This window comes from Scardinius erythrophthalmus, assembly GCF_964197995.2.
Source record: "Scardinius erythrophthalmus genome assembly, chromosome: 16".
NCBI lineage: Eukaryota > Metazoa > Chordata > Actinopteri > Cypriniformes > Leuciscidae > Scardinius > Scardinius erythrophthalmus.
The window spans coordinates 21,311,326-21,337,217 of record NC_138236.1 but is presented as its reverse complement, the minus strand read 5'-3'; the positions used below and the strand labels follow the sequence as shown (position 1 = coordinate 21,337,217).

The 25,892-nt window shown below is 37.6% G+C and overlaps 3 protein-coding genes across 3 annotated transcripts; 1 reads left to right on the top strand and 2 right to left on the bottom strand.

The window, feature by feature from the left end:
- The first annotated feature begins 5 nt into the window (after nt 1-5).
- cdca3 (cell division cycle associated 3) lies at nt 6-6,142 on the top strand. Its single transcript, XM_081388141.1, has 7 exons — nt 6-215; nt 370-521; nt 739-841; nt 3,178-3,770; nt 4,748-5,087; nt 5,523-5,602; nt 5,708-6,142. The coding sequence occupies exons 2-7, from the start codon at nt 384-386 to the stop codon at nt 5,798-5,800; spliced, it is 1,347 nt and encodes a 448-aa protein (XP_081244267.1). The 5' UTR covers nt 6-215; nt 370-383; the 3' UTR covers nt 5,801-6,142.
- Nucleotides 6,143-6,966: 824 nt separating this feature from the next.
- gnb3a (guanine nucleotide binding protein (G protein), beta polypeptide 3a) lies at nt 6,967-13,306 on the bottom strand. Its single transcript, XM_081388274.1, has 8 exons — nt 13,103-13,306; nt 12,817-12,962; nt 11,994-12,057; nt 10,522-10,684; nt 10,318-10,384; nt 9,990-10,191; nt 7,872-8,088; nt 6,967-7,755 (listed from the first exon to the last, which is right to left on the bottom strand). Exons 1-8 carry the CDS (start codon nt 13,157-13,159, stop codon nt 7,649-7,651), a joined length of 1,023 nt encoding a protein of 340 aa, XP_081244400.1. The 5' UTR covers nt 13,160-13,306; the 3' UTR covers nt 6,967-7,648.
- Nucleotides 13,307-14,987: 1,681 nt separating this feature from the next.
- On the bottom strand, nt 14,988-25,892 carry p3h3 (prolyl 3-hydroxylase 3). The gene is made up of 17 exons (XM_081388273.1): nt 25,572-25,892; nt 25,206-25,390; nt 24,914-25,072; nt 24,134-24,320; nt 23,802-23,933; nt 22,208-22,350; nt 21,952-22,041; nt 21,790-21,842; nt 21,635-21,714; nt 21,393-21,520; nt 21,196-21,291; nt 20,939-21,089; nt 20,703-20,820; nt 20,134-20,209; nt 19,522-19,662; nt 19,272-19,435; nt 14,988-15,181 (listed from the first exon to the last, which is right to left on the bottom strand). Exons 1-17 carry the CDS (start codon nt 25,858-25,860, stop codon nt 15,130-15,132), a joined length of 2,244 nt encoding a protein of 747 aa, XP_081244399.1. The 5' UTR covers nt 25,861-25,892; the 3' UTR covers nt 14,988-15,129.

Here is a 25,892-nt window from a genome sequence, read left to right as displayed (position 1 = left end):
TAAAAATCGCCGCAAACACTGAATGATCCATTTAAATGCTCTCGCTCGAGTCACGAGGAGTTTGGATTAGAAGACGAAGACTGAAGCATTTCTTTGTTAATTTCTGCTGTTTACATGTACATGTTTAAAACGTGTCATAAACATTCAGTCTGATCTGGTGTGAAAGATAAAGGGAATATATAGTGAACTGAGCGTGGAAAACTTTGAGCTTTAAGGTGAGTTTGATTATTGAACACTTGTTGGTAAAACGTAACATGGCACGATGTGCTTGTTTATTTAATGTATTTTAAAAAAATCAACTACTAGTTTAACTACTTTTTTCGCTTTTTACCATGCAAGTTTTTATAAACCGTGCTGTTTTCTGAGTAGAATACAGAGTAAACATGGGATCCAGTGAAAGCAAGATGTCTGTGGCATCAACACCTCGGGTGGATCCGAGCCAGCGGCCGAAAGCAGCGCGTGTAGCGAGACTCGCAGACCCGCGTTCACCGTCCTGTGCTATCGACCGCACACCTTTACAGGTACAAACATACAGTTTAACAACGCTTACTTGTAGTGTAGCCCATAGACATTATATATGATGTCTATGGTGTAGCCAGTTAAAGTGCTAAATTATTTAGTTGCTTATCGATAAGCCAGACTGTGAGGTGAATTTGACATTTCTCAGGTTCCCAATGAGCAGAGTAGTGAGCAATGGACAAAATAAAATAGTTAAATTTTTCATATATTTTCCTGTAGGTGGGTGTGGCTTACTCTCCTCTACCTGTGGTGGAGCCAGTTGGGCATGGATTTGTTGACCCCCGCTCTCCCACGCCTGGCATTACTCGAACACCAATAAAGGGTAAGTCAAGTGTTCTCCATTACAGGTTCTGTGTTTCTGCATTCTTCATTCACAATAATTAAACCCTATGAAAGGAGCTCAAGCTGAGAGCTCATTAATATTCATTAGCTCAGACCTTTAGAGTGCAACAGTAACTTAACTGCCCACTTCCAGAAGTGTTTTTTTTTTTCTTCCATAAAGTTACAGGCCATGAACCAAATCAACCATCTGTGAGTTTAATCACATTTCTCTAAAGGATTCATGCTGTTATAATGAACAGTTATAATTATGACGGTCATATAGGGATTGTCAAAGTTTTTTTTTTTTTTTTTCGTCAATCTACTGAATTTTCCGTCAACGATACCAGGGACACCGAAACACCGGGGAACATGAAATTTGGTGAGCATGTAGCCCCACTAGACTTTTACGGAAAAATTTCGTTTGGTCCCCGGGGGCCACTCACCCCCCCCCCCCCCCCCCACCCCCCCACCCCCCTGCGCGCTGGCCCCCCCAAACCCAAAAAATGCAGTTTTTCCTAAATAACTACCTGAACCGTGGCACCGAGGATGAAGAAATTTGCAAAGTATGTTGGTCTTAAGGGCCCACATCAACCTAGCCCATAATCGATTGTCAAAGTTTTTTAGTTTTTTTTTTCCCGTCAATCTACTGAATTTTCCGTCAACGATACCAGGGACACCGAAACACCGGGGAACATGAAATTTGGTGGGCATGTAGCCCCACTAGACTTTTACGGAAAAATTTCGTTTGGTCCCCGGGGGCCACTCCCCCCACGCGCTAGGCCCCCCCAAACCCAAAAAATGCAGTTTTTCCTAAATAACTACTTGAACCGTGGAACCGAGGATGAAGAATTTTTTATGGTATGTTGGTCTTAAGGGCCCACATCAACCTAGCCCATAATCACTCATTTGTGATTTGCGCCCCTCCCATAAAAAATGAAAATGCAATATTATTCTGCTTTAATCGCCCCTATCTTCAGTGGAGATGTTCAGAACTGCACCATATTTCATGTTTATGATTAACTTGACATCCTCTGGGGGTATGCTAAGTTTCGTAGAATTTCATCCATGGGGGGGTATAAAATAAATTCATTTATGTGCACATTTAGTGACTGTACACTCATCGGCCTGTAGATGGTGCTGTTGAGCGAAGGGTTGCTGGTTTAGGATGATACTGTCACACACACACATGCAGGAATACAAACAAACGCAAGCATGCACACACACTGACATCCACACGCACAGACACTCACATACAAATCCACATGCACAGACACACACACACACAAACACACATGCACACACACAAACACACACACAGACAGACATGCACATACTACTACTTTTTTTAGGTATATACATAAACACGCAATACAGCCAAATTGCTCCACGTCATTTATTTTTGTGGAAAGCCAGTGCAGGCCTGAGCGGCGGTCATATTTTGTACCGCCATGCGGTACATCTAGTAATAATAATAATAATTCGTTACATTTATTTAGCTCTTTTTCTGAGACCTCAAAGCGCTTTACATAGAATGGGGGAATCTCCTCAACCACCACCAATGTGCAGCATCCACTTGGATGATGCGACGGCAGCCATATTGCGCCAGAACGCCCACCACACACCAGCTTACTGGTGAAGAGGAGACAGAGAGATGAAGCCAATCAGTATATGAGGATGATTAGGAGGCCATGGTAGACAGAGGCCAAGGGGCAAATTTGGCCAGGATACTGGGGTTACACCCCTACTCTTTTTCGAAGGACATCCTGGGATTTTTAATGACCACAGTTATAATGCTGTTGTAAAATAATGTGGGCTGATGACTTCAACAAATGCATATACTGTTGATTTAACAACCTCATAGCTCACAGTAGGTCTGTCTTTAAGGGTTTGTAATTTATTGTTAAAAATCAGTTTCCCTATGGAGAAAATGATTATTAATTCCAGAGCCCGTTGCGCTCTGTAGTAAACTCACTGTCCTCAGTCCTTCCAAATTAAATTTGCGATTGATTGAAGTCAGAACAGGTCTTTTCTTCTTTGTGACATACATCCGAGTGAAACCGGTGATCAGAAAAGAAGAGAAAATGCAGGGTGAGGGTTTAGATCTGTCCATCAGTTGTTGATGGATGGAGGCAGATACTGTATATGAATGTGAGCTTGTAGTTGATTGTTAGAAAGGGGTGGGAGATTTGATTCAAAATTACAATGCTAATCTTTACAATAGAAATTAAAAAATGAAACCTATGCATGGATTAATAGTTCACAATAAGATCAATAACAAGCATTTAGAAAATAGAAAGAGTGACTCTTTAATCTCAAACTCCTTTTTCTCCTTTACAGTGAGCGTCACATCTCTCGCTCGGCGGCTGAGCACCTTCTTTCTCAATGATGTCAAGTCCGGTGGCGAGACTATTTCTCCTCTTCCTCCGGTTTCCTTTACCAAACACCCCAGCCTGCCCAATGGGGCTCAGCAAAATGATTCCGGCCTCAGAGAACCCCTGCTCCCGATGGCAAAAGATCAGAACTCCGCCTCCCTCAGGGAACGCACCGATGCCGTGTTCACCCCTGCACGGTCCTCTCCTTCGCTGGGCTACGGCTCCATATGTAGCAGCCCGTTCGTGTTGGTTGGACACACACAGATGGAGGTACAGGTGGATCCTGAGGCCTCGCTGGAAGAGGCGGAGGAGGCTCTACTGCTTGGTTCTTCGCCGTTAAAGAAAGAGCTCAGTTTGAGTCTTCTTGCGTGTCATGAAGGCGTTTACTCATCTTCTCTGGAGGAACGTCCTCTGACTCCTCTTCCTCCTGTTGAGACGCAAGCGAATGAAGATCATTCCTTCTCAGTCGCCCCACCACCCACAGAGTCCGAGCCTGTTGCTGAAGCTGTCGTGACCCCGGAGGAAGCTGAGGTCCCATCCCAGACGTCTGACGAACAGGTTTGTTTTTGAGATTTAGATGCCTTTCAAAGGTTTGAGAATATATTGTTTATAATGTTATTCAGCAAAGATGTAGTAAATTGATAAAAAGTGATTGTAGACATTTATAATTTTGCAAAAGATATCCATTTCAAATAAATGCTATTCTTTTGAACTTTCTATTCATCAGAATTCTGAAAAAATGTATCATGGTTTCCACAAAAATATTAGACAGACATTGATAAAAAGAAATGTTTCTCAAGCAGCAAATCAGCATATTAGAATGATTTCTGAAGGATCATGTGACTCTTAAGACTGGAGTAATAATGCTGAAAATTCAGCTTTGCCATCACGAATAAATTAGATTTTAAAATGTATATCAAAGTAGAAATGTTATATAAAATTATATGAAACTGCTTTTACTGTATTTTTCAACAAATGAATGCAGCCTTGACTTCAAAGCAATAAATCTTATTTAACTCCAATTTATTATATATATTATTAGTTTTTGTTGTTGCCTTTTTAAAATACCCTGCATAATTAGTTTATTGTTAAATAAATAAATAAAATAACTTATTGCAAATTTATCAAATAATTTTATAAAAAAAAACTTATGAAATTGAGAAAAAAATAATATATATATATATAAATAATATGGGCTGTCAATCGATTAAAAAATTTAATCGTGATTAATCGCATGAATGTCATGAGTTAACTCTCGATTAATCGCAATTCATCGCACATTTTTTATTAAATGTACCTTAAAATTAAAACTTTTCAAGTTTGCAAGAATTTTTGTTTGATTCTTTGTAGAAGTTTGTATTCTTTTCAAGAATACATTTGTTTTTATAGTTGAACTTTAAATGGATATTTTTTGTTTGTGTTGTGACCAATGAAAATTTCAGGGCAGGTGGGAATCTGAACTCTTTTATAGGCCAGTTTTGGCATCAGAAACAATCCATACTGAGACTAAATGATGTGTGTCTCTCCTCCATCAGGTCACAGCTGCACTTCCTGAGTCACGCCATGAGCAGCCAGAGGTGAGCAAACCTCTCTCGCCTCAACCGGCTGTTGCCTCCAGCAAATCCAGCCCAGTGACCAGCGTCCAGGTACAAACGGTGCAGTCTGACATCCGTTGTCTGAAGTTTGACACCCGCAGCCCCAGTCAAGCCATTTTTAAGCCCCAGTGGTTGGGGGTGGGCTTCGGGACCGCTGGTGTCAGAGCAAGACGGGTACAGGGACGTGTAAAAACGTCTGTCTCTTCACCGCTCTCCACCAAAAACACAGCCACAAACGAGAACAACAACATGGTCGTGCGCGCCAAACAAAGACCAAGAGGTGAGCGTGTCTCTCGGCCACATGCTTATTCGTCCTTAATCTAGTTTCTGATGCTACTTCCTCCATCCGCTTTATTTTTCATAACAGATTTTCTTTGAGTGTGCAGGACTTCCAGTTCATTAGCCGCTATTGGTAAATAACTGGAAGAATGGCCATGCAGTAAAAGTTAACTATATGTGCAGCAAAACAGTAAGTTTATGATTGAAGTAATATCAAAACAAATACCAGTTTGCAATATTAAGCAGCACAAACTGATTTTTTTTACCGCTAATATAACTGAGAGCAATGACAATGGAAGCCTTGCATATTCAAAAAAGTAAGGTGGATAGAAGACTAACACAAGGATAAAAATGTATATTTAAGTTTTTTTTTTTTTTTTTTACTTATTCTCTGGTTATAAACTAGAAAATTGAGGTATTTGCTTGTTTATTACAGAAAAAGTTCTGATTGGTGAGGGCAGATCGCCTCTGCAGATCCTGAGGGAAGCCAATTCACCCAGAGACCGCAACTCTCAGGTAATTACACCGTTCTTAGTCACTACTTGAACATCAGTGCTCCTTTTACTGGAGACGTCCATGTTATGTATGTAATCACTTATGGATCTTCATGTTTCTCATCAGATGAAGCTGAAAGTGTCCACCCCAGAAAAACAGAGATTCACTCAGATGGACAGGAGAGCTCTGATTCTGTCACTCAACAAGGAGAACGAGTGAGGAAAAACTGGACACACCAGGATAAATCCAGCCAACACTATGTGTATATACTACAATTTTAAGCCTTAAACTACATGATGATTCTATTTTTCCTTTTCTTTGTTGTTTCTTTGTAAATAAACACTGTTTTTAATGTAAATAAAATTAACACTTAATTTTGTTTCTTCTTTTTTGAGCTTGTCAGAGGACATAAGATGAAACTATTATTCACAAAAAGCATATGCTTGAACAGATATCAATTTTTGTCATTCCTAAAGACAGTTCACAAAGCAAGTGATGATAATGCCGCAATATACCACTACTGTAGCCCTGCAGTCATTGGAAAATATAAAAACTCTTCTGAACAATTTTGTCAGAGGTCTGTTAGTTTTCAGATATTTGTCCAGGATAACTGTTCTGCCTACCGTCCAATAGTTTGGGGTCGGTAAGAATTTGTTTCTGAAAGTCTCTTATGCTCACCAAGGCCTATTTATTTGATTATAAATACAGTAAAACAATACTATAAATATATATATATATATATATATATATATATATATATATATATACTTTAAAATTGTAATTTATTCCTGTGATGGCAAAGCTGAATTTTCAGCATCATTACTTCAGTCTTCAGTGTTACATGATCCTTCAGAAATCATTCTAATGTTCAAGAAAATGCTGCTTAATATTCTTGTGGAAACTGATGCATGTTTTTATAGGATTCTTTGAATCGAAAGTTCAAAAGAACTGTACTTATTTGAAATAGAAATCTTTTACACTTTTTTTTATTTTATTTTTTACTTTTGATCAATTAAAAGTATCAATTTCCTCATAGTATATTATATACACAATTTTTGTTTTCAATTCCATCAGATATGTATGGAAGCTTGTTTCCGCCACAGAATAAAACATTTTAAAAGATAATTGCGACTTTATCTCACAATTGCGAGTTTGCATCTCGCACTAAACTTGTTAAAATCTAACACTAAACTTGAAAGAATTGCGAGTGTATCTGACAATTCTGACTCTATAACACGCAATTGTGGCTTTATATTATGCAATTCTGAGATAAGAAGTCAGAATTGTGAGATGTAAACTCGCAATTACCTTTTTTATTTTTTATTCTGTGGCGGAAACAAGCTTCCATAGATAAAATTGTATAGGGAAAAAAATTAGTCAAGTTTGTCAGTAGTTTTTATTTTATTGGCCTGAATAAGCAGAAAAAGACATGACACTATCAGTGAAAATCACAATCAAAAAAAAAATCTAGCACTAAACTTGAAAGAAGTTTCAATCAGACAATCTCACTAAAACTCATTTAATCTAACTATAGTTTGTAAACCACATTTTATAAAAGTGAAAATTCTGTGTAGACTGAAATTGTATACTCGATCTTGCGCAACTATTTTTATTTGGCAACCTCTGTCATGTAGGTTTGATAGCACAGGATGCATTTAGATATCAGTAAGCTTGATTCAACTAGTGTTGAAGACTTATTTCATATGCTATATTGATAATATGCTGTAACACACCCTTGTGTTAATGACCCTATCCAAAAATTACCTCAAAAATCACCAAATAGGTCATGGCTTGGTAAATGCCCACTTTTGCAGTTAGCAGTCCCTGAAAAACTGTTTTCTGTTATTGCATGGTTTCTTTGACAAGACTATTCTACAGATCAAGCCCGTCTCTAAATGAGGTTTTCTTATTCACAATCTTTCCCGTTCTGACGGCACAACAAACACATCTCTTTCCCTCCCTACTTATACATCTACTGTATATCCCATAGTCCTGTTTCAATTGTCCCCTTTACATTTTACCCTGTCTTTGACATATTCTGATTTTGCCTCTCTTTGAGAAAGTGTTTTAGTTCCAGATCTTCAGAAAGCTATCCCACGATCCCGTGCAGCAGGCCATCCCATCAGGTGTCACGCCGATACAGCTCACTCTGTTGTCATGACCAGACAACACTCCTGTAAAAGACAAACACTTCTTTTATTACAGATATTTTTGCATCTGATATATATATATATATTTATCATTCTCCTGAAGTTCACATCCATCTTGGTATCTCTTTCCAGTGACTCACCCACTCTCTCCGCCTTAAGCGTGTCCCAGATGTTGCAGTTGAAGTCGTCGTACCCAGCGAGGATGAGTCTTCCAGAGAGAGAGGGAGCGAGGGATGTCACTCCACACATGATGCTGGAGTCCTGGAACGTGATGAGCTCCTGGTCTGAACGCAGGTCGTACAGCTTGCAGGAAGCGTCGTCTGAACCTGTGATCACTGCATTGCCGTTGGGGAAAAACTGAAAAGTGACAGAGAGAAAAATGTATGTATATATTGCAAATCTCGCTGCCACTATGCTAGGACGTGCTATGTGGTGGCTGTAAGGAGTTTTGAGAGGTTGTTAGTGTGTTGCTATGCAGTTGCTAGGTGATTTCTAAGTTGTTCCAGGTCAAAAGATCCCACCCCGATGGCTACATCCGAAATCGCATACTTACCTACTATATAGTAGGCTAAAAAGAAGTATGTTTGAATTCACAGTACTCATAAAAGTGTAGGCAGAAAGTAACCGGATGACACTTTACTATCCCATGAGGCCACGGGAAAGGATTTGTGAATGGCGGTGAAGCGATGTAACTGATGCTGGTAGGTCGCGTGATAAGGGTAGCATTGCAAATGTAGTACGTCCAGATTACATTCATTCTACACACACTCAGAAACCAGAAACAAACCAGAAAACTTTTTATACATTTTGGTCATTCATTTACTCAATAGCGACATTTTGGAGGACTGAAAACGCAAGCTTTTGAAAACGGGTTTCAAAGTGCACGTTTTTGAAAACTATATTGTTATTGTCTTTGTGTAAACTAAAAAAAAAGCGAATTTGTGAAAGCAGTGACGTCATGAGCATGCATTTTACATGTTCAGTCTCTAGGCGCATAGTTTTTCTTTACATATCGCCAACTACTGGCCTGGCAGCATAATACAGTGTTTTTAAGCGTGTGAACGGGGATCATTTTGACAATGTTGCTGTCGGTATGCGAAAATCATTGAACCCTGAAGCATCTAATTTATATAAAACGCAAGCTTTTGAAAACGATCCCTTTACTGTCTCCATGTAAAAGTCATGCGCATGCATAGGCTATTACATGTTCACTAATGCAAATTATGTGTTCACGGGGCTTTTCTTGACAAAGAACATTGCCAACTACTGGCCTGGCATGCATAATACAGCCTTTTTAGCAAATCCATGTGAGCGGGGATCGTTTGACAACGTTGTCGTCTATTTTTAGTACATCATTGTCATGTAAACATACCCTAAGATCTTCAGGAGCACTTGATAATTACAGACTTTGGATTTTGGGGATTTTTGCTCATTGTGTTAATGAAGCAAAAGCATCTCTCCAACAAACTGCACAGTTTAATGAATCATTCATGTTTATATTACCAACGGTACGAGATAATCTTCATATCAACGTTAAATACATTGGTTTAGGGCAGTCGTTCTCAACCAGGGGGCCTCAAGATGACTTAAAATGGTTTAAAATAAGACAAAACAAGCATTAAATTAAGCTTACACAACTAAACATAAAGATATTTCTTATTATAATTCACCCCCTCAAAGACTGTCTTTGTATAACCAGCTGGACTCTCACTGTCTTTGAAAACCTGTATATATGAGGTAGTCTAATTTTAAATGTGTGATTTCTAGAACTGGAAAAGTCATGTAAATTAATAAAATATAGCTAAAACTATGAAAATTGTTTTCGCTGAGTGAAATAAAGCTGAAATCAAATAAAATATATACATTTTAAATATTAGGTGAAAAAAAAAACTTAAATATTTTAAAATGAATAAATATGAAACAAAAATAAAGCTAAATAGAAATAAAAAACTAAATAAAATGGCAAAAGCATATAACAAAATGACAAAAAATGTAACAAAAATTCAAATAAATAAAAAATATATCAAAATAAAAGTTAATTAACAATTGTAATAAATACTATAATATTATATATAATACTAAATGGGGATTTTTATAATGTGTATGCATTTTTCTAGATATCAAACTAAAAAAAATTTGTGGTGAAAACTGTTAGTAAACGACTTATCCAGTAAATTGGATATATATAATATAAAAATATATAAGGCATTTACTTATCCAGTCGACAATGGGGAGCCTTGGAGTCAAAAGTGTCTTACCCCAATGGCGTTGATGTCACTCTCATGGCCTCCAAAGGTCTGTCTGCACTGGCCGTCACGGATGTCCCACAGTTTGGCTGTGAAGTCACAAGCTCCTGAGATGAAAGTGTTGAAGTCAGGAGCAACACCCAGAGACATACAGTCTCCCAAATGTCCAGCGAAGACCGTCTTCTCTGTTCCTGTCTCAATGTCCCACAGAAGACTGGAGAAAGGTCAGAGGTCATGTTATTTAAGAAGGTAAGATTTACTGATCTGAATACATCATTTGTAGCAAAAATTTTCTTTGCTCTTTTAGTTTATAGCTCTTAGAAGTTTAAAGTGAATGTACCAGGTACAGTCTCCAGAGCTGGTGATGATCTCACTGTCACTCAGGAAGCGGCAGCAGGACAGGTAACCTGATCAACACAAAATCATATACATTAAAAAAACAGAGACTTCAAGACACAGCTAGCTGATGTAATCTATTACTCGTGTGGATTGCTAACTGGTTCTTAAATCGGTCTGCATGAGAAGTATTTGAAGTCATTCTCACCTGTGTGTGCTGCGAGCTCACGCATGACCTTCACGTTACCATCTTTAGCCTTCAGGTTATAGATGGAGCACATGTTGTCAAGTCCTCCACATGCCACCATGTTTCCTGAAGGTGCGTACGAACATGTCATCACCCATGAGGACTTCAGGGGGATTGCATGCACCTAGACCACAATCAGAGACAATGGTTTGTTAATATTCTACAGATTAAGGTTTATTGGCAAATGGTTAGATTTACATTGGGCCTCATTCATGAAACTTCAGAGTCATTTTCAATGATACTTATTTATAAATGTAATTTATTTTCACATTTGACTAATTTGTTAAGCCCTGATGCTAACATGGCGTTAAAAATTCAATAAACAAACAAACTAACTAATTGGTTAAAGGGCTAGTTCTCCCAGAAATGACATTTTTGTCATAATTTACTCTCCCTCATGTCATTCCAAGCCTCTATGCATTTTTTTTTTTTTGCGAAACACACACACACAAATATATATATATTGAAGTATGTTGGTAACCAAACAGTTTTGATTTCCATTGTATTTTTTGTACATAATGGAAGTCAATGGGAACCAAAACTGTATGGTTACCAACAGTCTTCAAACTATCTTCTTTTATGTTCCAGAGAACAAAGAAAGTCATAAAGGTTTGGAACGACGTAAAGGTGAGTAAATAATAACAGAATTAAAACTTTTGGCTGGACTATCCTTTAACTAATTAATTTTGTTATATATTATTATGACAAATAATGTTCTTATTATCAAAATGCAGTGTCATCAGTTAGCTTAAAAGAACACAAAATGGTATGTAATGTTTTTTCGTACTAACTTTTTTGAAAATATGAACACTTTAATGAATTTGAACATTTATATCAAAGGTTTTGTGAACAATTTACATAAAAATGTATTCTACTCATGTTTCATGAATGAGGTCCAATATTTCTCAATGGCACCTTTCTCTCATTTGAGACTTTATTTTTCATAATAGCTATGATTGTCATGTAATTGCATAATTTTACCATACTTTCTCATAAGTGTGCCTTTATCAACTGTGAGATTTAAAGTCACAATTGAAAGATACAAAGGCGAGTCAATTGTGAGAAATAAAGTTGCAATAGCACTAAATAAAATCAGAATGACCTTGGTTTATCATAAATATGTTGCATAAAGCAGCTTTCATGTTTTCAAAAAGAACTGAAAGCGTCTCAGTCCTGCTTTCGTGCTTCATGTCATTAAAATGCGTCTCCTCCCTCTAGCACACAAATGCGACCACTGGCAGACACTGATTTTCTTAATAGCCTTCACCAGAAACGATTTGCATTTAAATGTACGTGACAGCAGCTCCAAGTTAAAGCAACAGATGATGTAATTTATTACATCTGTAACTAATAGTTTCAATGATTTTTAGCCTTTTTGTAGTTAAGTTCTAATATCACACTGAGGAAAAATTAACTGAAAAACCTTTCAATACCTTATTGGTGGTGTAGCTGTCCCATACAATCAGTTTACCGTCTTGAGATGCACTGACACACAGCCTGAGAGAGAGAGAGAGAGAGAGAGAGGCAAAAAGAAACATCAGGTTAGAAATTAAATATTTTAGGGGACCACAACAGTGTTATTTTAATTTAGTTTTAGTAATTTTGCTATGTGCTTTTGTTATATTTTTATTTAGCATTCATTTATTTTTTATTTCCAATGTTACCAAAGCAACATTTCTGTATTTATAAATATATTTATATTTTATATTTATATTTTATTTTATTTAAGCTTTAATTTAAATATCGAAAACCACAACTAGTGGAGAATGCTGAAGGATGTCGCTAATATCATCAGGGTTATAGTTTTGATTCTAAAAGGGAACATATGAATACTAAAATCTTAAGATCTTGAAGGCTGCATATTAAATACTTATGACTTATTTTATTTTATTATACTTATTCATACTTATGACCTAAACGCAAAGCATAAATGCAAATGTATGAAAAATAAAGGTATGAAAAGACTCAGTGTTCATCTCAAGTGAATTTACTATCACACAAAAATCTGTATAAGCAAAAGATCTGATCCTTTTCCAGGTATTGGTGCAAGATTCTAATTTCTGAGGCCACATCTTTTTATATGTATCCATCTGTTTATAATAACGGATCATTAATTTAACTTATCTTTGCCTAATTAAAGCGCGAGTCTATTAAAAATGACATATCAGTATCATGTAAATATGTGCATATTGATATCCTTGTAGACTATGTGGTACAGCCTGTTTTACTTTTATTTGCATATATTATTGTGTTTACTTTGAGTCTGTCCCCCAGTGCATGGCATAGATTTTGGCCAGATGTCCTCTCAATGTCTTCCTGGTCTTTAGCTGGACACGTCCCACAACAGCTGTCCCCGCCACATGATCCTGCAGCGTGAGGTCCTGCACTGCTTTACGGGCCGCCTATAGAGCCCAAAACATACAGATATTACAGCTGATCTATGTTCTAACATCTGTGATGTTCTGTAAAGTTCTGTAAATGTTAGTGAAGTTATTTAGGGGTGGGGTGGGGTGGGGTGGGGGGGGGAACTATTGACACTAACAGTGATGTCATCCTTCAGGCTCTCCGCCTCCTTTCGCAGTTGTTCCATTTCACCCATGGCAACGGTTGTCAGGCACGATCACCCACAGACACAGACAGGAAGTGAGGTCAGTAGATCCAAGAGAATGCTGGGGAAAACTCCTAAATGTGAATATACATTTAATTGTTACAGTAATCATGACAGTGCAATTTATTTGAGAGCTTGTTGTTGTTGCTTTCGCTGTGATATATCTTCAGTTGCCCCTTCAACTGCTATTTGCAATTCAAACTCCCTTCGACCTGGTTTGCAAATCCTCACAAATAAGGATGCATGCAAAATTTCACTTGTACCACCACAAACATGCAAGGGCGTAATGAGTCAGAGTCAAACACACTGACGTACACCTGCTCTCATGATATTACACACATAGATAGTTTAGTTCATAAATATATTATATATATCTATAGTACATTCATTTTTGGTTAAGTCCAACTGCTCCCTTGAAATAAAGGGACTTTACTGTGTAACAATGATAAGTGTGACTATTTTAGCACTGCATTACAACTGCTTTAATTTGCCCTCAGAAACAATAAAAATAGTTTTTTGCTGAAAAAACTGAGATCCATGTTATATATTATTGATGAGGTTAAACTCAGTATGGTCATCTATAATAATTTTGCCCTTCATTTTGGATGGTTAACCCCAGTTCGCTTTTATAATTAGTGTGCAGTCAGTCATCTTAATGAAAATATATTTTGCGAGTCATAAAGCGTAACTCTTAAGTTTGAATATAATGTCTTACCTTACAAAAGAAGATTAATGCAAGCTATCTCTTTTGTTGGATTCTTTTTTTGAATCTTTGTGTATCTCCCGAGCTCTCATGACCAAATGACTTTTGCCTAAAATTTGTTTGAGAGGAGAAAGCGAGAGAACAGGGGTGTGGATGGGAGAGAGGTGGGCCGGTGGGAGGGAGCTGTCCTGCAAAGGACATCAATAAATAGTCCCTGTTCTAGAACTAAAGGTGAACTTCATACCTATTTGACATCAGTGTGAATTAAACAGCTAGAAAATGTTATTACAAACAAGACCGTGAACACCAAACGCCATAACCAGAAAGAGATAATGAGAGAGAGAGAGCGAGAGAAAGAGAGAGTTTAAATCCACACTGCTGAGATTTTAAGGGAGGCCTTTTGAATCAAATCTGCTCTCATCCGATTATTGACTGCTCTTTGCATCTGGATAAGAGCTACAGCAGAGATGGGGAGGGGGGTAGATGGATAGAAACAGAGAGAGAGAAAGAGAAAACTAGGAATGGGTGTGAAAGTGTGGCCTAGCCGTCATTTGAATTATTACTTTGTTGAAAGAACAGTCTTCCGTAATATTATTCAGTAGTTTGCAAACTTTTCATGGTTAAAAAAGTCCTACACCTATTTGTACAGAACCTAAAAAGTAATAATAATGTCTAGCTGATCATTTACATTCATTATACTATGATTAACTATTAGGGCATTGGAAATTATTTCATTTGTTTAAAACAATCTTTGTAATATAGAGGATAATTATTCATTTTGTACCAATATCCTTTTTTTCAATAGCTTGCCTCTTCTGATATCGTAGAAAATATTTATACGGCCTAAAAATGAAAGACCAACAAAAAAAAGTCTGTATTTTTCTGGATTTAAAGCATAAAACTGATTGACACTTACGTTACGGTTTGGTTCTGACCTGAAGTGGACATTTCATTCATTATCATAATCTTAACTTTGCCATAATCATAAGGTAAAACTAAAGCAATATCAAACAAACCCAAAATATACCATTGAATAAGTAAAAAAAACAAAACTGCATCACTTACCAGTTCCTCTTGGATGTTTCTCCGCTCTATTTGTATTTCTTATACCTTTCCAATTCTCTATCCACTTGCCTTTTCTCGGGACAGTGTTCATTCAGGTTTCCTGCTTTACGCACCTTCTGATCCCTCTCTCTCTCTGTAAACTCTGTGATGCTTTTGTGATGCCTAGATGAGGATTGGAGGGGATGAAGTGAGATCAGGGCTGAAAGGATAAAGCCTTGGATGGAGAGAGCGAGAGGGAGGGAAATCTGTTAGGAGAGGAGAGAACAGAGAGCAAAAGACAAGAGAACTAAATAGTGGAGAGAATCAGGTCATGGGGTCACATGACAAAAAAACAACAACAGGTGTGTGGATGGCCAGGTGAGGGAACAGAGAGGGCAATTTTACTTGTTTTCTTTTTCTATCTTTTTTTTTTTTTTTCTGAGAATGCATATCATCCATTTCCCCTGTTTAAAAAATAGCAATGCCAATGCCGGCTAAGTTTGCTTTGAGACGAATAGTGCTCATATAAGGTTGAAAAACCCTACAATGAAAAAAGTATGGAACAGATTTTTCCAGACCTGATCCTAAAGGCATTGGTGATGCATCCCTAAACTCTGAACATAGATGTCCCAGAACACCAAAACTTTTTTAGATGAGGGTCATGGCTAAAGAAGCCTATTAGTCACGAATGAGCAGGCAGAACATTCTCACATGTCATTGTGATGCAAGGAAGCTGAAAACAGTAAATAATGGATCGGAGAGACATTTCTATGTATGGAATGATGAACGGTTTCAGATCACTGGGAGTTGGTGTTGCGTTAACTGTTTCAAAATTAGTGATATTTATACTTTGAGATGAGCCTACAGAATAATTAGGCACAACGTACAATACGTTTTATTCCTGTAAATGCTATTGTAACAAAACATAAAACACATTGTTTTGGGAACAGAAATGAGTGAGGATGAATTCTGTGGAGCAAAAGAGCTTAAAAGCCTGTGAACATTTAAGGCTTTGCTTAAATCAATTTTAGCGTCCTGATTTAGAACAGACAAACTATCATTATCATAAATATAACTCGTCCTCCCCCACCTCACTGAGCCAGACAAAACATCACAGCATGGTGGATAAAATCATCACCCGATTTACCAAGGAGGGGGGACAGAGCGACCCATGGGTGGAAAGGATTATATTCTATTAGGACAAAAGGGAATGGTTTACTTTCGCATGGATGAACATTGAGAAAAAGTTATGTGCAGCATTAGGTTCAGTGTCATGTAAAAAGCCCTTTGTTGTAATGTATAGTTATGTCGTGTGTATAGGATAGTCTGTTGTGTGTGTGTGTGTGTGTGTGTGTGTGTGTGTGTGTGTGTGTGTGTGTGTGTGTTGGTGGGTCAGGTATTGCCTACATCATGGGGAGCAAATGTTTCCACATGGATATTAGATCTTGAAAACTGCTAGATTGTGGAATCAGCCAAAATGTACACAAAGAAAACAGCTTATTAAACATGCAAAATAGTGTTTTAATGAAAAAAAAAAGTTTTGGGAGGTAAAGGGGAAAACAAACATCACTAGCGCAATATAAAACAATAGAAGTTAATGGAAAGGCCCCACCACGAAAAATCTATTTTTTATTTATTACTTAATTTTATACAGGTTAGTTCCTGCCCTTGAATTTGATTGGTCCAGCAGCTTTCCAATCTCAGCAGAAGTAGGAATACTAATGAATTCGGACTCAAGTGCATTTCACATTTTTGTTTTGCGTAATTCACAGTATGTCAGGCTGTGAATTTTAGTAGTGGGAATTTTTCAGAACGGTTACTTACTGATGTTGTCATAATACTGGAATTTCTATCTTCGAAACGATACCTTGAACAATATCGATATTCTATACCATTTTCAATACCACCAGGGAAAACTGCCATTTATACCACCATACAGATAAATTACCTCATAATTATTTTTATAATTTGAGTCATTTTGTTGTAATAGCTTACACACAGCACAGGGAGGCTTTATTTAAATCGTTGAACTAGATTTACACAAAAAAAGACAAATAAACAGTCACAGTAATATCAACCGAAGCGAATGAGATGAGTGAGAGGAGACGGGTGTGTGTCAGAGAGCGAGAGCGCATGGCTGGTAATGGTGTATCGATACGGCAGAAAATGAGTATTGAGTATTTTTGACAACATTATTACTTGCATAGTTACAACAGTACGAATGTATCATTGAATCATTCATTTAACCAAATTATTGAACAACACTGATTTGTTTAGGAGTGAAACATGACTACATTATGTTGCTCAGAGATGCGGTTGATTCTGCTTTAGCTTTGTTGGGAAATATTTTCATTGGCAGCAAAAAAAAAATGATACAAAGTTTCTGACAATGCTTTGTCTAATATGCAAGTTACTCTTGTTTATTTATGTATTCATGAAAACAAAATTAGCCCTATTTATTAGCACACATTACTACACTTAATTCAGAGAAAAAAATAATTTCTCTTTATAATCTTAGAATCTGAAAATTTGCTGCCTCGCTGGGAATAACATTCCATGTTCTTGATGGCGTGTTTGGCGTCTATCACTCACTGACTGTCCTGCTGTGAGCTAGAGATGGCGAAGTGGTGCGCTAAAATCAATTTTTTTCTCAATCAGTATTCCGTTTAATTTGGAACTACGTCACAATGCTAAAGTCGTTAACAACTTCCGATTCACATTGACTTTAACTGTTATAAAAACAACATTATCACTCTCACAATGGTAAATCACAGCTCTTGTGATATTGTTTAAACAATGATTGTTGGAATGTAAATAGACATTGCAGTGGAATCTGACTATGTACAGTTTCACGCTAAACTTTCTTAACACAGAAAAACACCACTATCCATTGTTGAGTGATTCTTGAAGCATCCGAGAGGACCCAGTCACTTGCCTGCAGCTGTGTGATTACATTGAGAAATCCAGGTTAAACAAAATCTCTCACTCTGGAAATACCTGGTTAAATGTATGAGAATGGAACATCAACGTTCCATTATCACTATTAATATCCATGCTCTTCAGCACTGGACAAAATCCTGCATAACACCAACATGTTCTGTAATGTTATATGTTACCATGAGGGAGAAAGGGATTATTTATGAACGCATCTCAGTGATAGTCAAATGTCATATGGAAACAGGTCAGAAGGGTCTTAGTCATTCACCTAAGAGGTAACTTCATACATCTGCATTGCTCTTAAACTCTTAACTGTTTTCCAGGCCTAAGGATCAGACACATAGGATCAGACACATAGGATCATATTAACACCTTTTGCGCCATTAGCCATTCTGCCCTCTATTTTACAGCACAATGTAGATGTACAGAGGATCAATGGCCGTCGTAAGTATAGCAAGAGTCTGCTTGTTGGTGCATTAGAGGAGGTTCAGTGATATTAGGGTTTGGCTTTAATGGAAGGGCGTCATGTTGAAATGGGGAGTCGGGTATGAATGATTACATGATTTCTTGCCTGGATTATTATTCCATACTCTAAATGGGAGATTTGTAAGCTTCATAAACAAATGCACTCATTTATGAGGGATTATCTATAATCTCGCTCTCCGTCTCTCTCCCTCCCTCTTTTTCTCTCTCACTCATTCCATCAGTGCTAATGTGCCACACCTCTCCTCCTCCCCCACTCCACACACTTGTTTTAATGTACCGTCGTCTAGATCTATTAAACACTTGAACCTTCTGTTTTTTTTCCTCACTTGGTTTTGATTCTGTGAAACAATAATAGATTAATGATAAATGTGCAGACAATCATTTTTTGTTTGCTGCGTTGATCGATATGACAGTGGTTTTGGATTTATATTGACACCTAGTGGTGTGGATGCAGTTTCACGCAAAAACCCCTATTAGCCATGTAAAATAAATTAGAGTTTATGTGGTTATGAATGTCTTGTGTGTACATAATATATTATTTTAAAAATACTATTCATTTTTGATAAGTAAACAAAATTAGAGGAAAAAATTTGTATGTTTTTAATAATTAATAAATAATAATTATAAAGAATAATAAATTACTCCCTGAGTTACATAATTGCAGCATTTGCTGCTTCTTTATTCTTTGATATTTAAAAAACGAACCACAATCAACACACAAGACATACTGAAACAAGGGTGCGCTCACACACACACACACACACACAACACACACACACACACACACACACACACACACACACACACACACACACACACACACACACACACACACACACACGTAGAACAGGTCAACAGGGTGAATAAGCAGCATGGCATTTCATGTCCATGGATGTCTGTTTTCTGATTGGCTCATTCATCTGTCATTCTTACAGTTCATCCCGTCTTCCTGTCACTCTATCTCTCTCTTTGCTCCTCTCTTTTCCTTGGCTTCTCCCACTGCGGGCAGTTTTCAAGGCACTCTCAGTATCACTCTTCTCCTCTTTTACTACACTCTGTCCATCAGCTGCCCATAAGGCTTCAGCTTCCTCACGTTCCTGAAATGAAGTCAAACATATAAATAAGTGCACATAACACCTTTCCTCTTTAATCATCTCTTGAAGTTCCCCTAACAGCCCCATACCATATCTCTGTGGAGCTTTTCAGTAGTGAACCAGAGTGCCAGTGCACATCGTCGACCCTCCGTCACTGCAGTAACACCGTGTGGATTGACAGGTCCTGATGTAAATCCAACAAGTCGCCCACAGCTTGGCTTAACCTTTGCCTGAAAGAGAAACAATAGATATAGAGAAAGTCACAGGCAAAAAATTGGGTCTCATTCATGTGTGAACACACAAATTTGGGCATGAAATCTGCGTAGAATTTTTTTTTGTTGTGAGAAGTTATCCTATGTATACCATAGACTGTAAAAGCTGTATACAAGTAATATACAAATAATCCACGCAATTATTAGTGAACGAGACTCATTTTCACTACAATGGTAGTCAATGGGGCCCGAGATCTGTTTGGCTAACAACATTCTTCTAAAAATATTCCTTTGTGTAGAGCAGAACAAAGACATTCATACAGGTTTGGAACAACTTGAGGGTGAGTAAAAAAAATGAATTTTCATTTTTGGGTGAACTATCCCTTTAAGTATTTATATATTGTTGTAGAGAATGCTTCTGTGAAATCTGTAAATATGGATCTGAATAAAAGAAAAATAAATGAGTGAATATTGGGAAATGAATCTTACAGTGACTGTTTTGGTGTCTCGATCAGTGAAGAAGAAATCACCTCCTTCAAAATCATCATTCAGGTAAACAACTGCACTGTAAAGGCAACAATACAAACAAATCACAGTATGTGCATAAAAGAAAAGTAAAGAAACAACAACTATTTCATTATTTTCCAAATGTTTTCCTTTCTATTCAAATAAGGCTCATTATAGAATATACTGGATTCACAAAAGTCAGTGCTATACCTATTATAGGCAATGCTGCACAATTATTCCCAACAGAAAGCTGTCAGTAAGGAACGTTTATTTAAATGTATGTGTTTATTAAAATACATTATATTGAACATATCCAGCAGTAATTGTAGCCAATTGAAGTAGATGTGTGGAATTTGTACTACTTTTGTGTTTAAGAAACTTGAATTTCTATTCTGAATTTTTAACCACACACTGTCTTTCATCACCTGAATCTAAATCTTCTGAATGAATTTTCTAGTAAATTAATTTATGCTAATGAAGGACGCTATCAGCAAGCCTATTCGTTCTTAGTGAATTTCCTGTGTTTTGCCTACATCTACACATCTGCGCACCTGAGATCTCGATGCGTGAAAGCAGGAGCTTCTCTCCAGCACTGCCTGGTTTCTGGCTCCAGGATGCAGTTATCCACATGAACTGGGTGAGAAAGATCTGATCTCCCCTCTTGCTGTCCTTTGTACACAAAGTCATATATGCACTGAGCAAGACGTTAAAATAATAGACGTGCGTACGCACAGATTTGTTTATGTGTGAATAATTGTTCCTGTTAAAGCACTATAGAGCGTTGTACCTGGGATGGCGGAGCGGCACACCAAGTGTGTGTAAGCAAAGTAGAGAGGAGAGTGACTTCTGAAGTATGAGTCCATCAGAACCTTTACAGTCTCCCCGATCTCATGCAGCAGCCTGGCATCTGATTGGTTGACCAGCCCATCCTGGGCCAACTGGAAAACAGATATTTTCTAGTATATTATCTAGGATATTTGATGTGAAAATGTCTATAATTTTATGAATCATTCTAGTATGTGTCATGAGTGAGTAATATTTCACCTTTAGTGCTCTGAGAACAGTCAAACCCTCAAACTTCTCATGCGGCGTGTGAGGAGAGCGTCGCCCCCGGTAGCCATCACCCACTGATGCGGCAACCTATTATCCACACATGCAGAATGTGAGGTGAGACTCTTTCGGCTGCTCTCTGCAACAGTAGTTCACATGGCAGATTTTTAAATGATTATTTAAAAGCTCACGGCAGCCAGCTGCAGCACACGATCACATTCAGATTGGGATAAAACTCCATCCAGCACCACACGGTTGGTCCCGTTCAGACCCTGATCATCCATCGTGATTGTTACGCCAACCACAGGAACAGGACCACCTGAGTCAAATTTGATATATGTTATTAATTCAGTTCAATAATTATATTATATTATATATTATAAATATTATAAAATGATGGAAGGAACAGGGTGGACAGAAACAGTGCTTGTACCTGCATAAAATCCGCTTTCATCCACTTCTTCTACTTTCTGGCCCTGCTTCAGTTTCTCATGAAGCTGCTCTTTCTCTGCTCTGAGAAGAAGAAAAGTTTGAAGCTGCCAGGAAATTAATCTCACCATTTCCTTTTGGTTATTTTCCCTGTCTCACCTCCAGGTTTCTCGCAGAGCTTCGGGCACAACGTCCTCGGGTGTCCACAGATCCTGATGAGGACAGAGAGTGAGTGAGACTGAGGCCTTTTTTGGCTAGTTTCACAAAGGGGAACATAAGGTGAGAGGTGAAAGACTCCAGCAACAGAAATGAGACATATACCGGGTCACTGAATTTAAAGTCCAAGTTTGCCATCCCGAAGTACAGCAGTCTCTTCTCTTGCAAAGCTCTGCTGACATACTTGGCAATTTCCTTTGAGAAAAAAAAAAGATAAAATAGCCAATTTAAAGTCTGTATTGATTTTGCTCATTGACTCATCCATTCATCAAACAGACACACCCATCTATAAATGCAAACATTATTCTTTCTGCCCCATCTCCCATGTGTCATAGTTACTCCAGCAGTCCATTCATCATACCTGCATAGGGCCTGTTTCCTGGGCCTCCGTGTCGCCCTCTAGAGTCTGAGAGTAGAGCTCCAGGTTACTAAGGGAATCTGAATCTGTGGGGTAAAAGAGCAACAAGGAGCGCAGGGTCTCCACCGCCCCCTTCAGGTCACCAGCTGCGGGACACCAAAGAGTGGTATTAAAGACAGTTTTAGTTATTGAAATTTACAGAATAGTATTAAGATTTTTTCTTCTTCTAACTGATCGGAGCTTGAGAACAATCAACACCACCAATTCCCCAGTGTTGTTTGTGTTAACTAAAATCCCTTAGTTTTGGTTAATTGAAATAAATCTGAAATAAAATATAAATATTAGATGAAAAACTTTAGAAATGTTGACTTATAACTAACCAAAATAAAATAAGTTTGAAGTACTAAAATTACTAAAACTGAAATAAAAGTAAATTAGAGCTAAATATTAATATAAATAAATCATTTAAAAAATGACAAAAGTACATAAAATTATTAAAAACTAAAAATTAAAACATAAAAATAAAGGCTGATTCAAAATATTATTAAATACTATATATGAATAATACTAAAATAACACTGCTATTTACACCCACATTACAACATAAAAAAATGTAGGCTATGTCTATGCATGACATTGACAGAAATTAGAAATAAGCCAAGGAAAGATAAAAAATAGCAATAAATACAATTAAAATATAAAAAAATATATATTTGTAGTATTACAAAATTGAGTCATGTCACAAGAGGGAACCACTGTGTTAATGTATTACAATGGTGTCCATACATTAATATTTACTTTATTCAACCAAGTGCAAAAAGTGCCACTTTTCCAGCGGCGGTTCCAGAAGTATTTTTTTTCCATTCGTTTCTCCCATAGGGATTTAGTTAAAGTCTTAGTTAAAGTGTTTTAAGCTATGAACCAAGCCAAGCAGCAACAAGGTGAATCACAACATTACAAAAGTTTGATTTGAAGCAAAAACGTATTGAGGGAAAGAACTACAATCCCATGAAGCATTGCAAAAAGCATAATCAAATTAAAAATGATGGAGAAATATAAAATTACTCATTTAAAAATGTTGATTTCACATATCAAATATAAGTATTTTGAGATGTCTCCCACATTTGTGGTATGGGAGTGGGTGGAGCTAGCAAGATTTGTTTGCTCTGATTAGTGGAATTTTCTGTACAGCATCATGGGTAATGTAGTTTTTCGTCATGAATTCTGCTGTCACACACGATTATTTTAAAACTGAGTTGAAATGATGTGGGCTATCAGCTTCAACAGAAGTAAATACTATCGATTAACAACCTCATAGCTCACAGTAAGGCTGTCTTTAATGGTTTATAAGTTATTAAAAATCATGATTTACTTCTGGAACCGGACTGTTGCACTCTATTACTTTTTTGAAAAACAAATAAACCAAAACACTGTTTATCTCCAAAAATAAACAGTGAAGAAAAGAGAAGAAAAAATTATAATAAATCATTTTTTAAATAATTTAAATAACAAAAACACTGGCATTTGTGAGTAAACACGGGCAGGAAATATCAGTGTTTGTGTATTAATAACATCTGACCTATAAATGACATCTGACCTTTAAACTGTGCAATATGTAGATGCTCGAGCTGTAAGGGCAGAAAGTCCTCCACAGCAGAAACCCTTCCAGGTCGCGTTGACACTAAGGTCACACACGTCTGTTTGCATGACAGCAAGGAGAGAGAGAGGTCTGAAGAGACAGAGAAAGACTGAGTTTACTATACTGTTATATAATAAACAAAATATGCCATGATGGTGCAACATATTATTTAAAATATTTTTTGCAAGTTACCAGTTTTACTTTCCCTTAAAATGATCAGATGTTAAACTACTAATGGCTGCCATAACTTGATAGACTTATATAGACTGTAAATAAACATCTTTTTTGACCTGCAGCTCTCTCGTAAACTCCCTGTGCAATGTCTGGCTCCTCCGGAATGACTCGTGGCGCCATCACACACTGAGCTCTGCACTCTTCCGTCTGCTTGAGCGTCTCATTCACACACTCCTTCCACTTCTTCACCGCCTTCACCCAATCAGACGAGCTCTCAGCCAGAACGGCTGCATCATGCATCTCCTAAAAAATGAAAAACAATGTGAAAAAAGATGGAAGAGAAAGGGGTATACAGGACAGCGAATGTGGTTAATTTCATAACTTTTATCATTTTGTTATAGGATTAGGAGAGAGAAAATGAGATGAGTGAGAACAGTGAGGTGCAGAAGTATGTAATTTAAAAGAAGTTGTGCACATATGCAGCAATTAAGACAAAAGACTGCGGGAAGAAACTGCCAAAATAACAGCCTGCACAACACACTAGAAAAACAAAATAACTATTATGACTCACAACACTACTAACAGTCATGCGAGCTGCTCAGATGCAATGCAATAAAAAAAAATAGACTAATTTGGTGGTGGTGACATTGGTGGTGTTATATTAGTTTGTTTATCATCATCAAGATTTAGTTAGATCCTCATACACAGTTTTCCATAATCAACATACATAATGTATATTAACCGGAAAAGGTGTAGGCTGAAGCCATAGCTTATTTTACCTACTCCTTATTTCATTATAAATCTATTAAGCTTCACGTCCACTGCTACATTGAATCTATAAATAGTTTTAGTTAACAATAAAAACCCTGACTGCTTTTCTCTTCTGCTGAACTCACCCAGTGTTGCTCATGCTCTCTCTCTCTGTCCTGGAAGGATTCATCTTTCACTCCTATCATCCTCCTGTACTTCTCAATGTTGTTCCTCATCTCCAGGTGACTCGGATTGGCCACAAAGAACGTGTGAGCGGCTGAAGCTGCTTTGTCCATTTTATCCAACTGTACAGAGGGGGAAGAGAGCTTAAACTTACAAAACAAACTTACTCAGACCTTTCCAGGTGTTGTGATTAACGTATCTTATTATTATTATTGGCCTGATTTCATATATAATCATTATGATTACTGATTTTACCTTATAGTAGGTGACTTGCAGGTAGTTGTAAGGGTTTCGTGTTCCAAATTCATACTCGATGTCTGAAGATACTGGGAGCAGAGCAGCAGGAGAAGCACTTCTACTCATGCAGAACCTCACACACTCGGCCCGCACCTGGATCCAGTCTAGCACCCCCAGGTCCCAGAAACTTCCATCCGCTGTGTCTACACACATTAACATGCAGTCAACAGGACAAGTCATGGAAAACTCCAGTCTCCAGGGCATGTTTTGTACTGCTGCATTAGTTGGACTGAGTTAAAAGCACTGTAATTGAACGAGTTACTTCAGGTCATTGAAACACTCACACAACTCACTTGTCAATCTGTACAAAAAGTTAACAGTTACCTAGTTTGGAGACTTTGTCATCTTCTCCTGTTAAACACTCGTCGTGACATTTTCGTCTGGTCCGCAGGAGCATGTCTCGCGTGGAAATGGATTTCTCCAGAAACTCCGCAGCGCGCTCCCAGTCCTCCCTAAAATACGCCCGAACCCCGCGGTAATAGAGCTCATCGTAAGGGGTTAAAAGTCCGGATGATCTCTCTGAAGATAGTCCACTGCCTGCAGTTATAGATACATAGTTGAGAATAAAGAGGAACGCCACGTATACAGGGCTTGTGTTTGAGTGTAGCGCCATAATGCTGGGACTGCAGCTGGGATGAAGGGAGG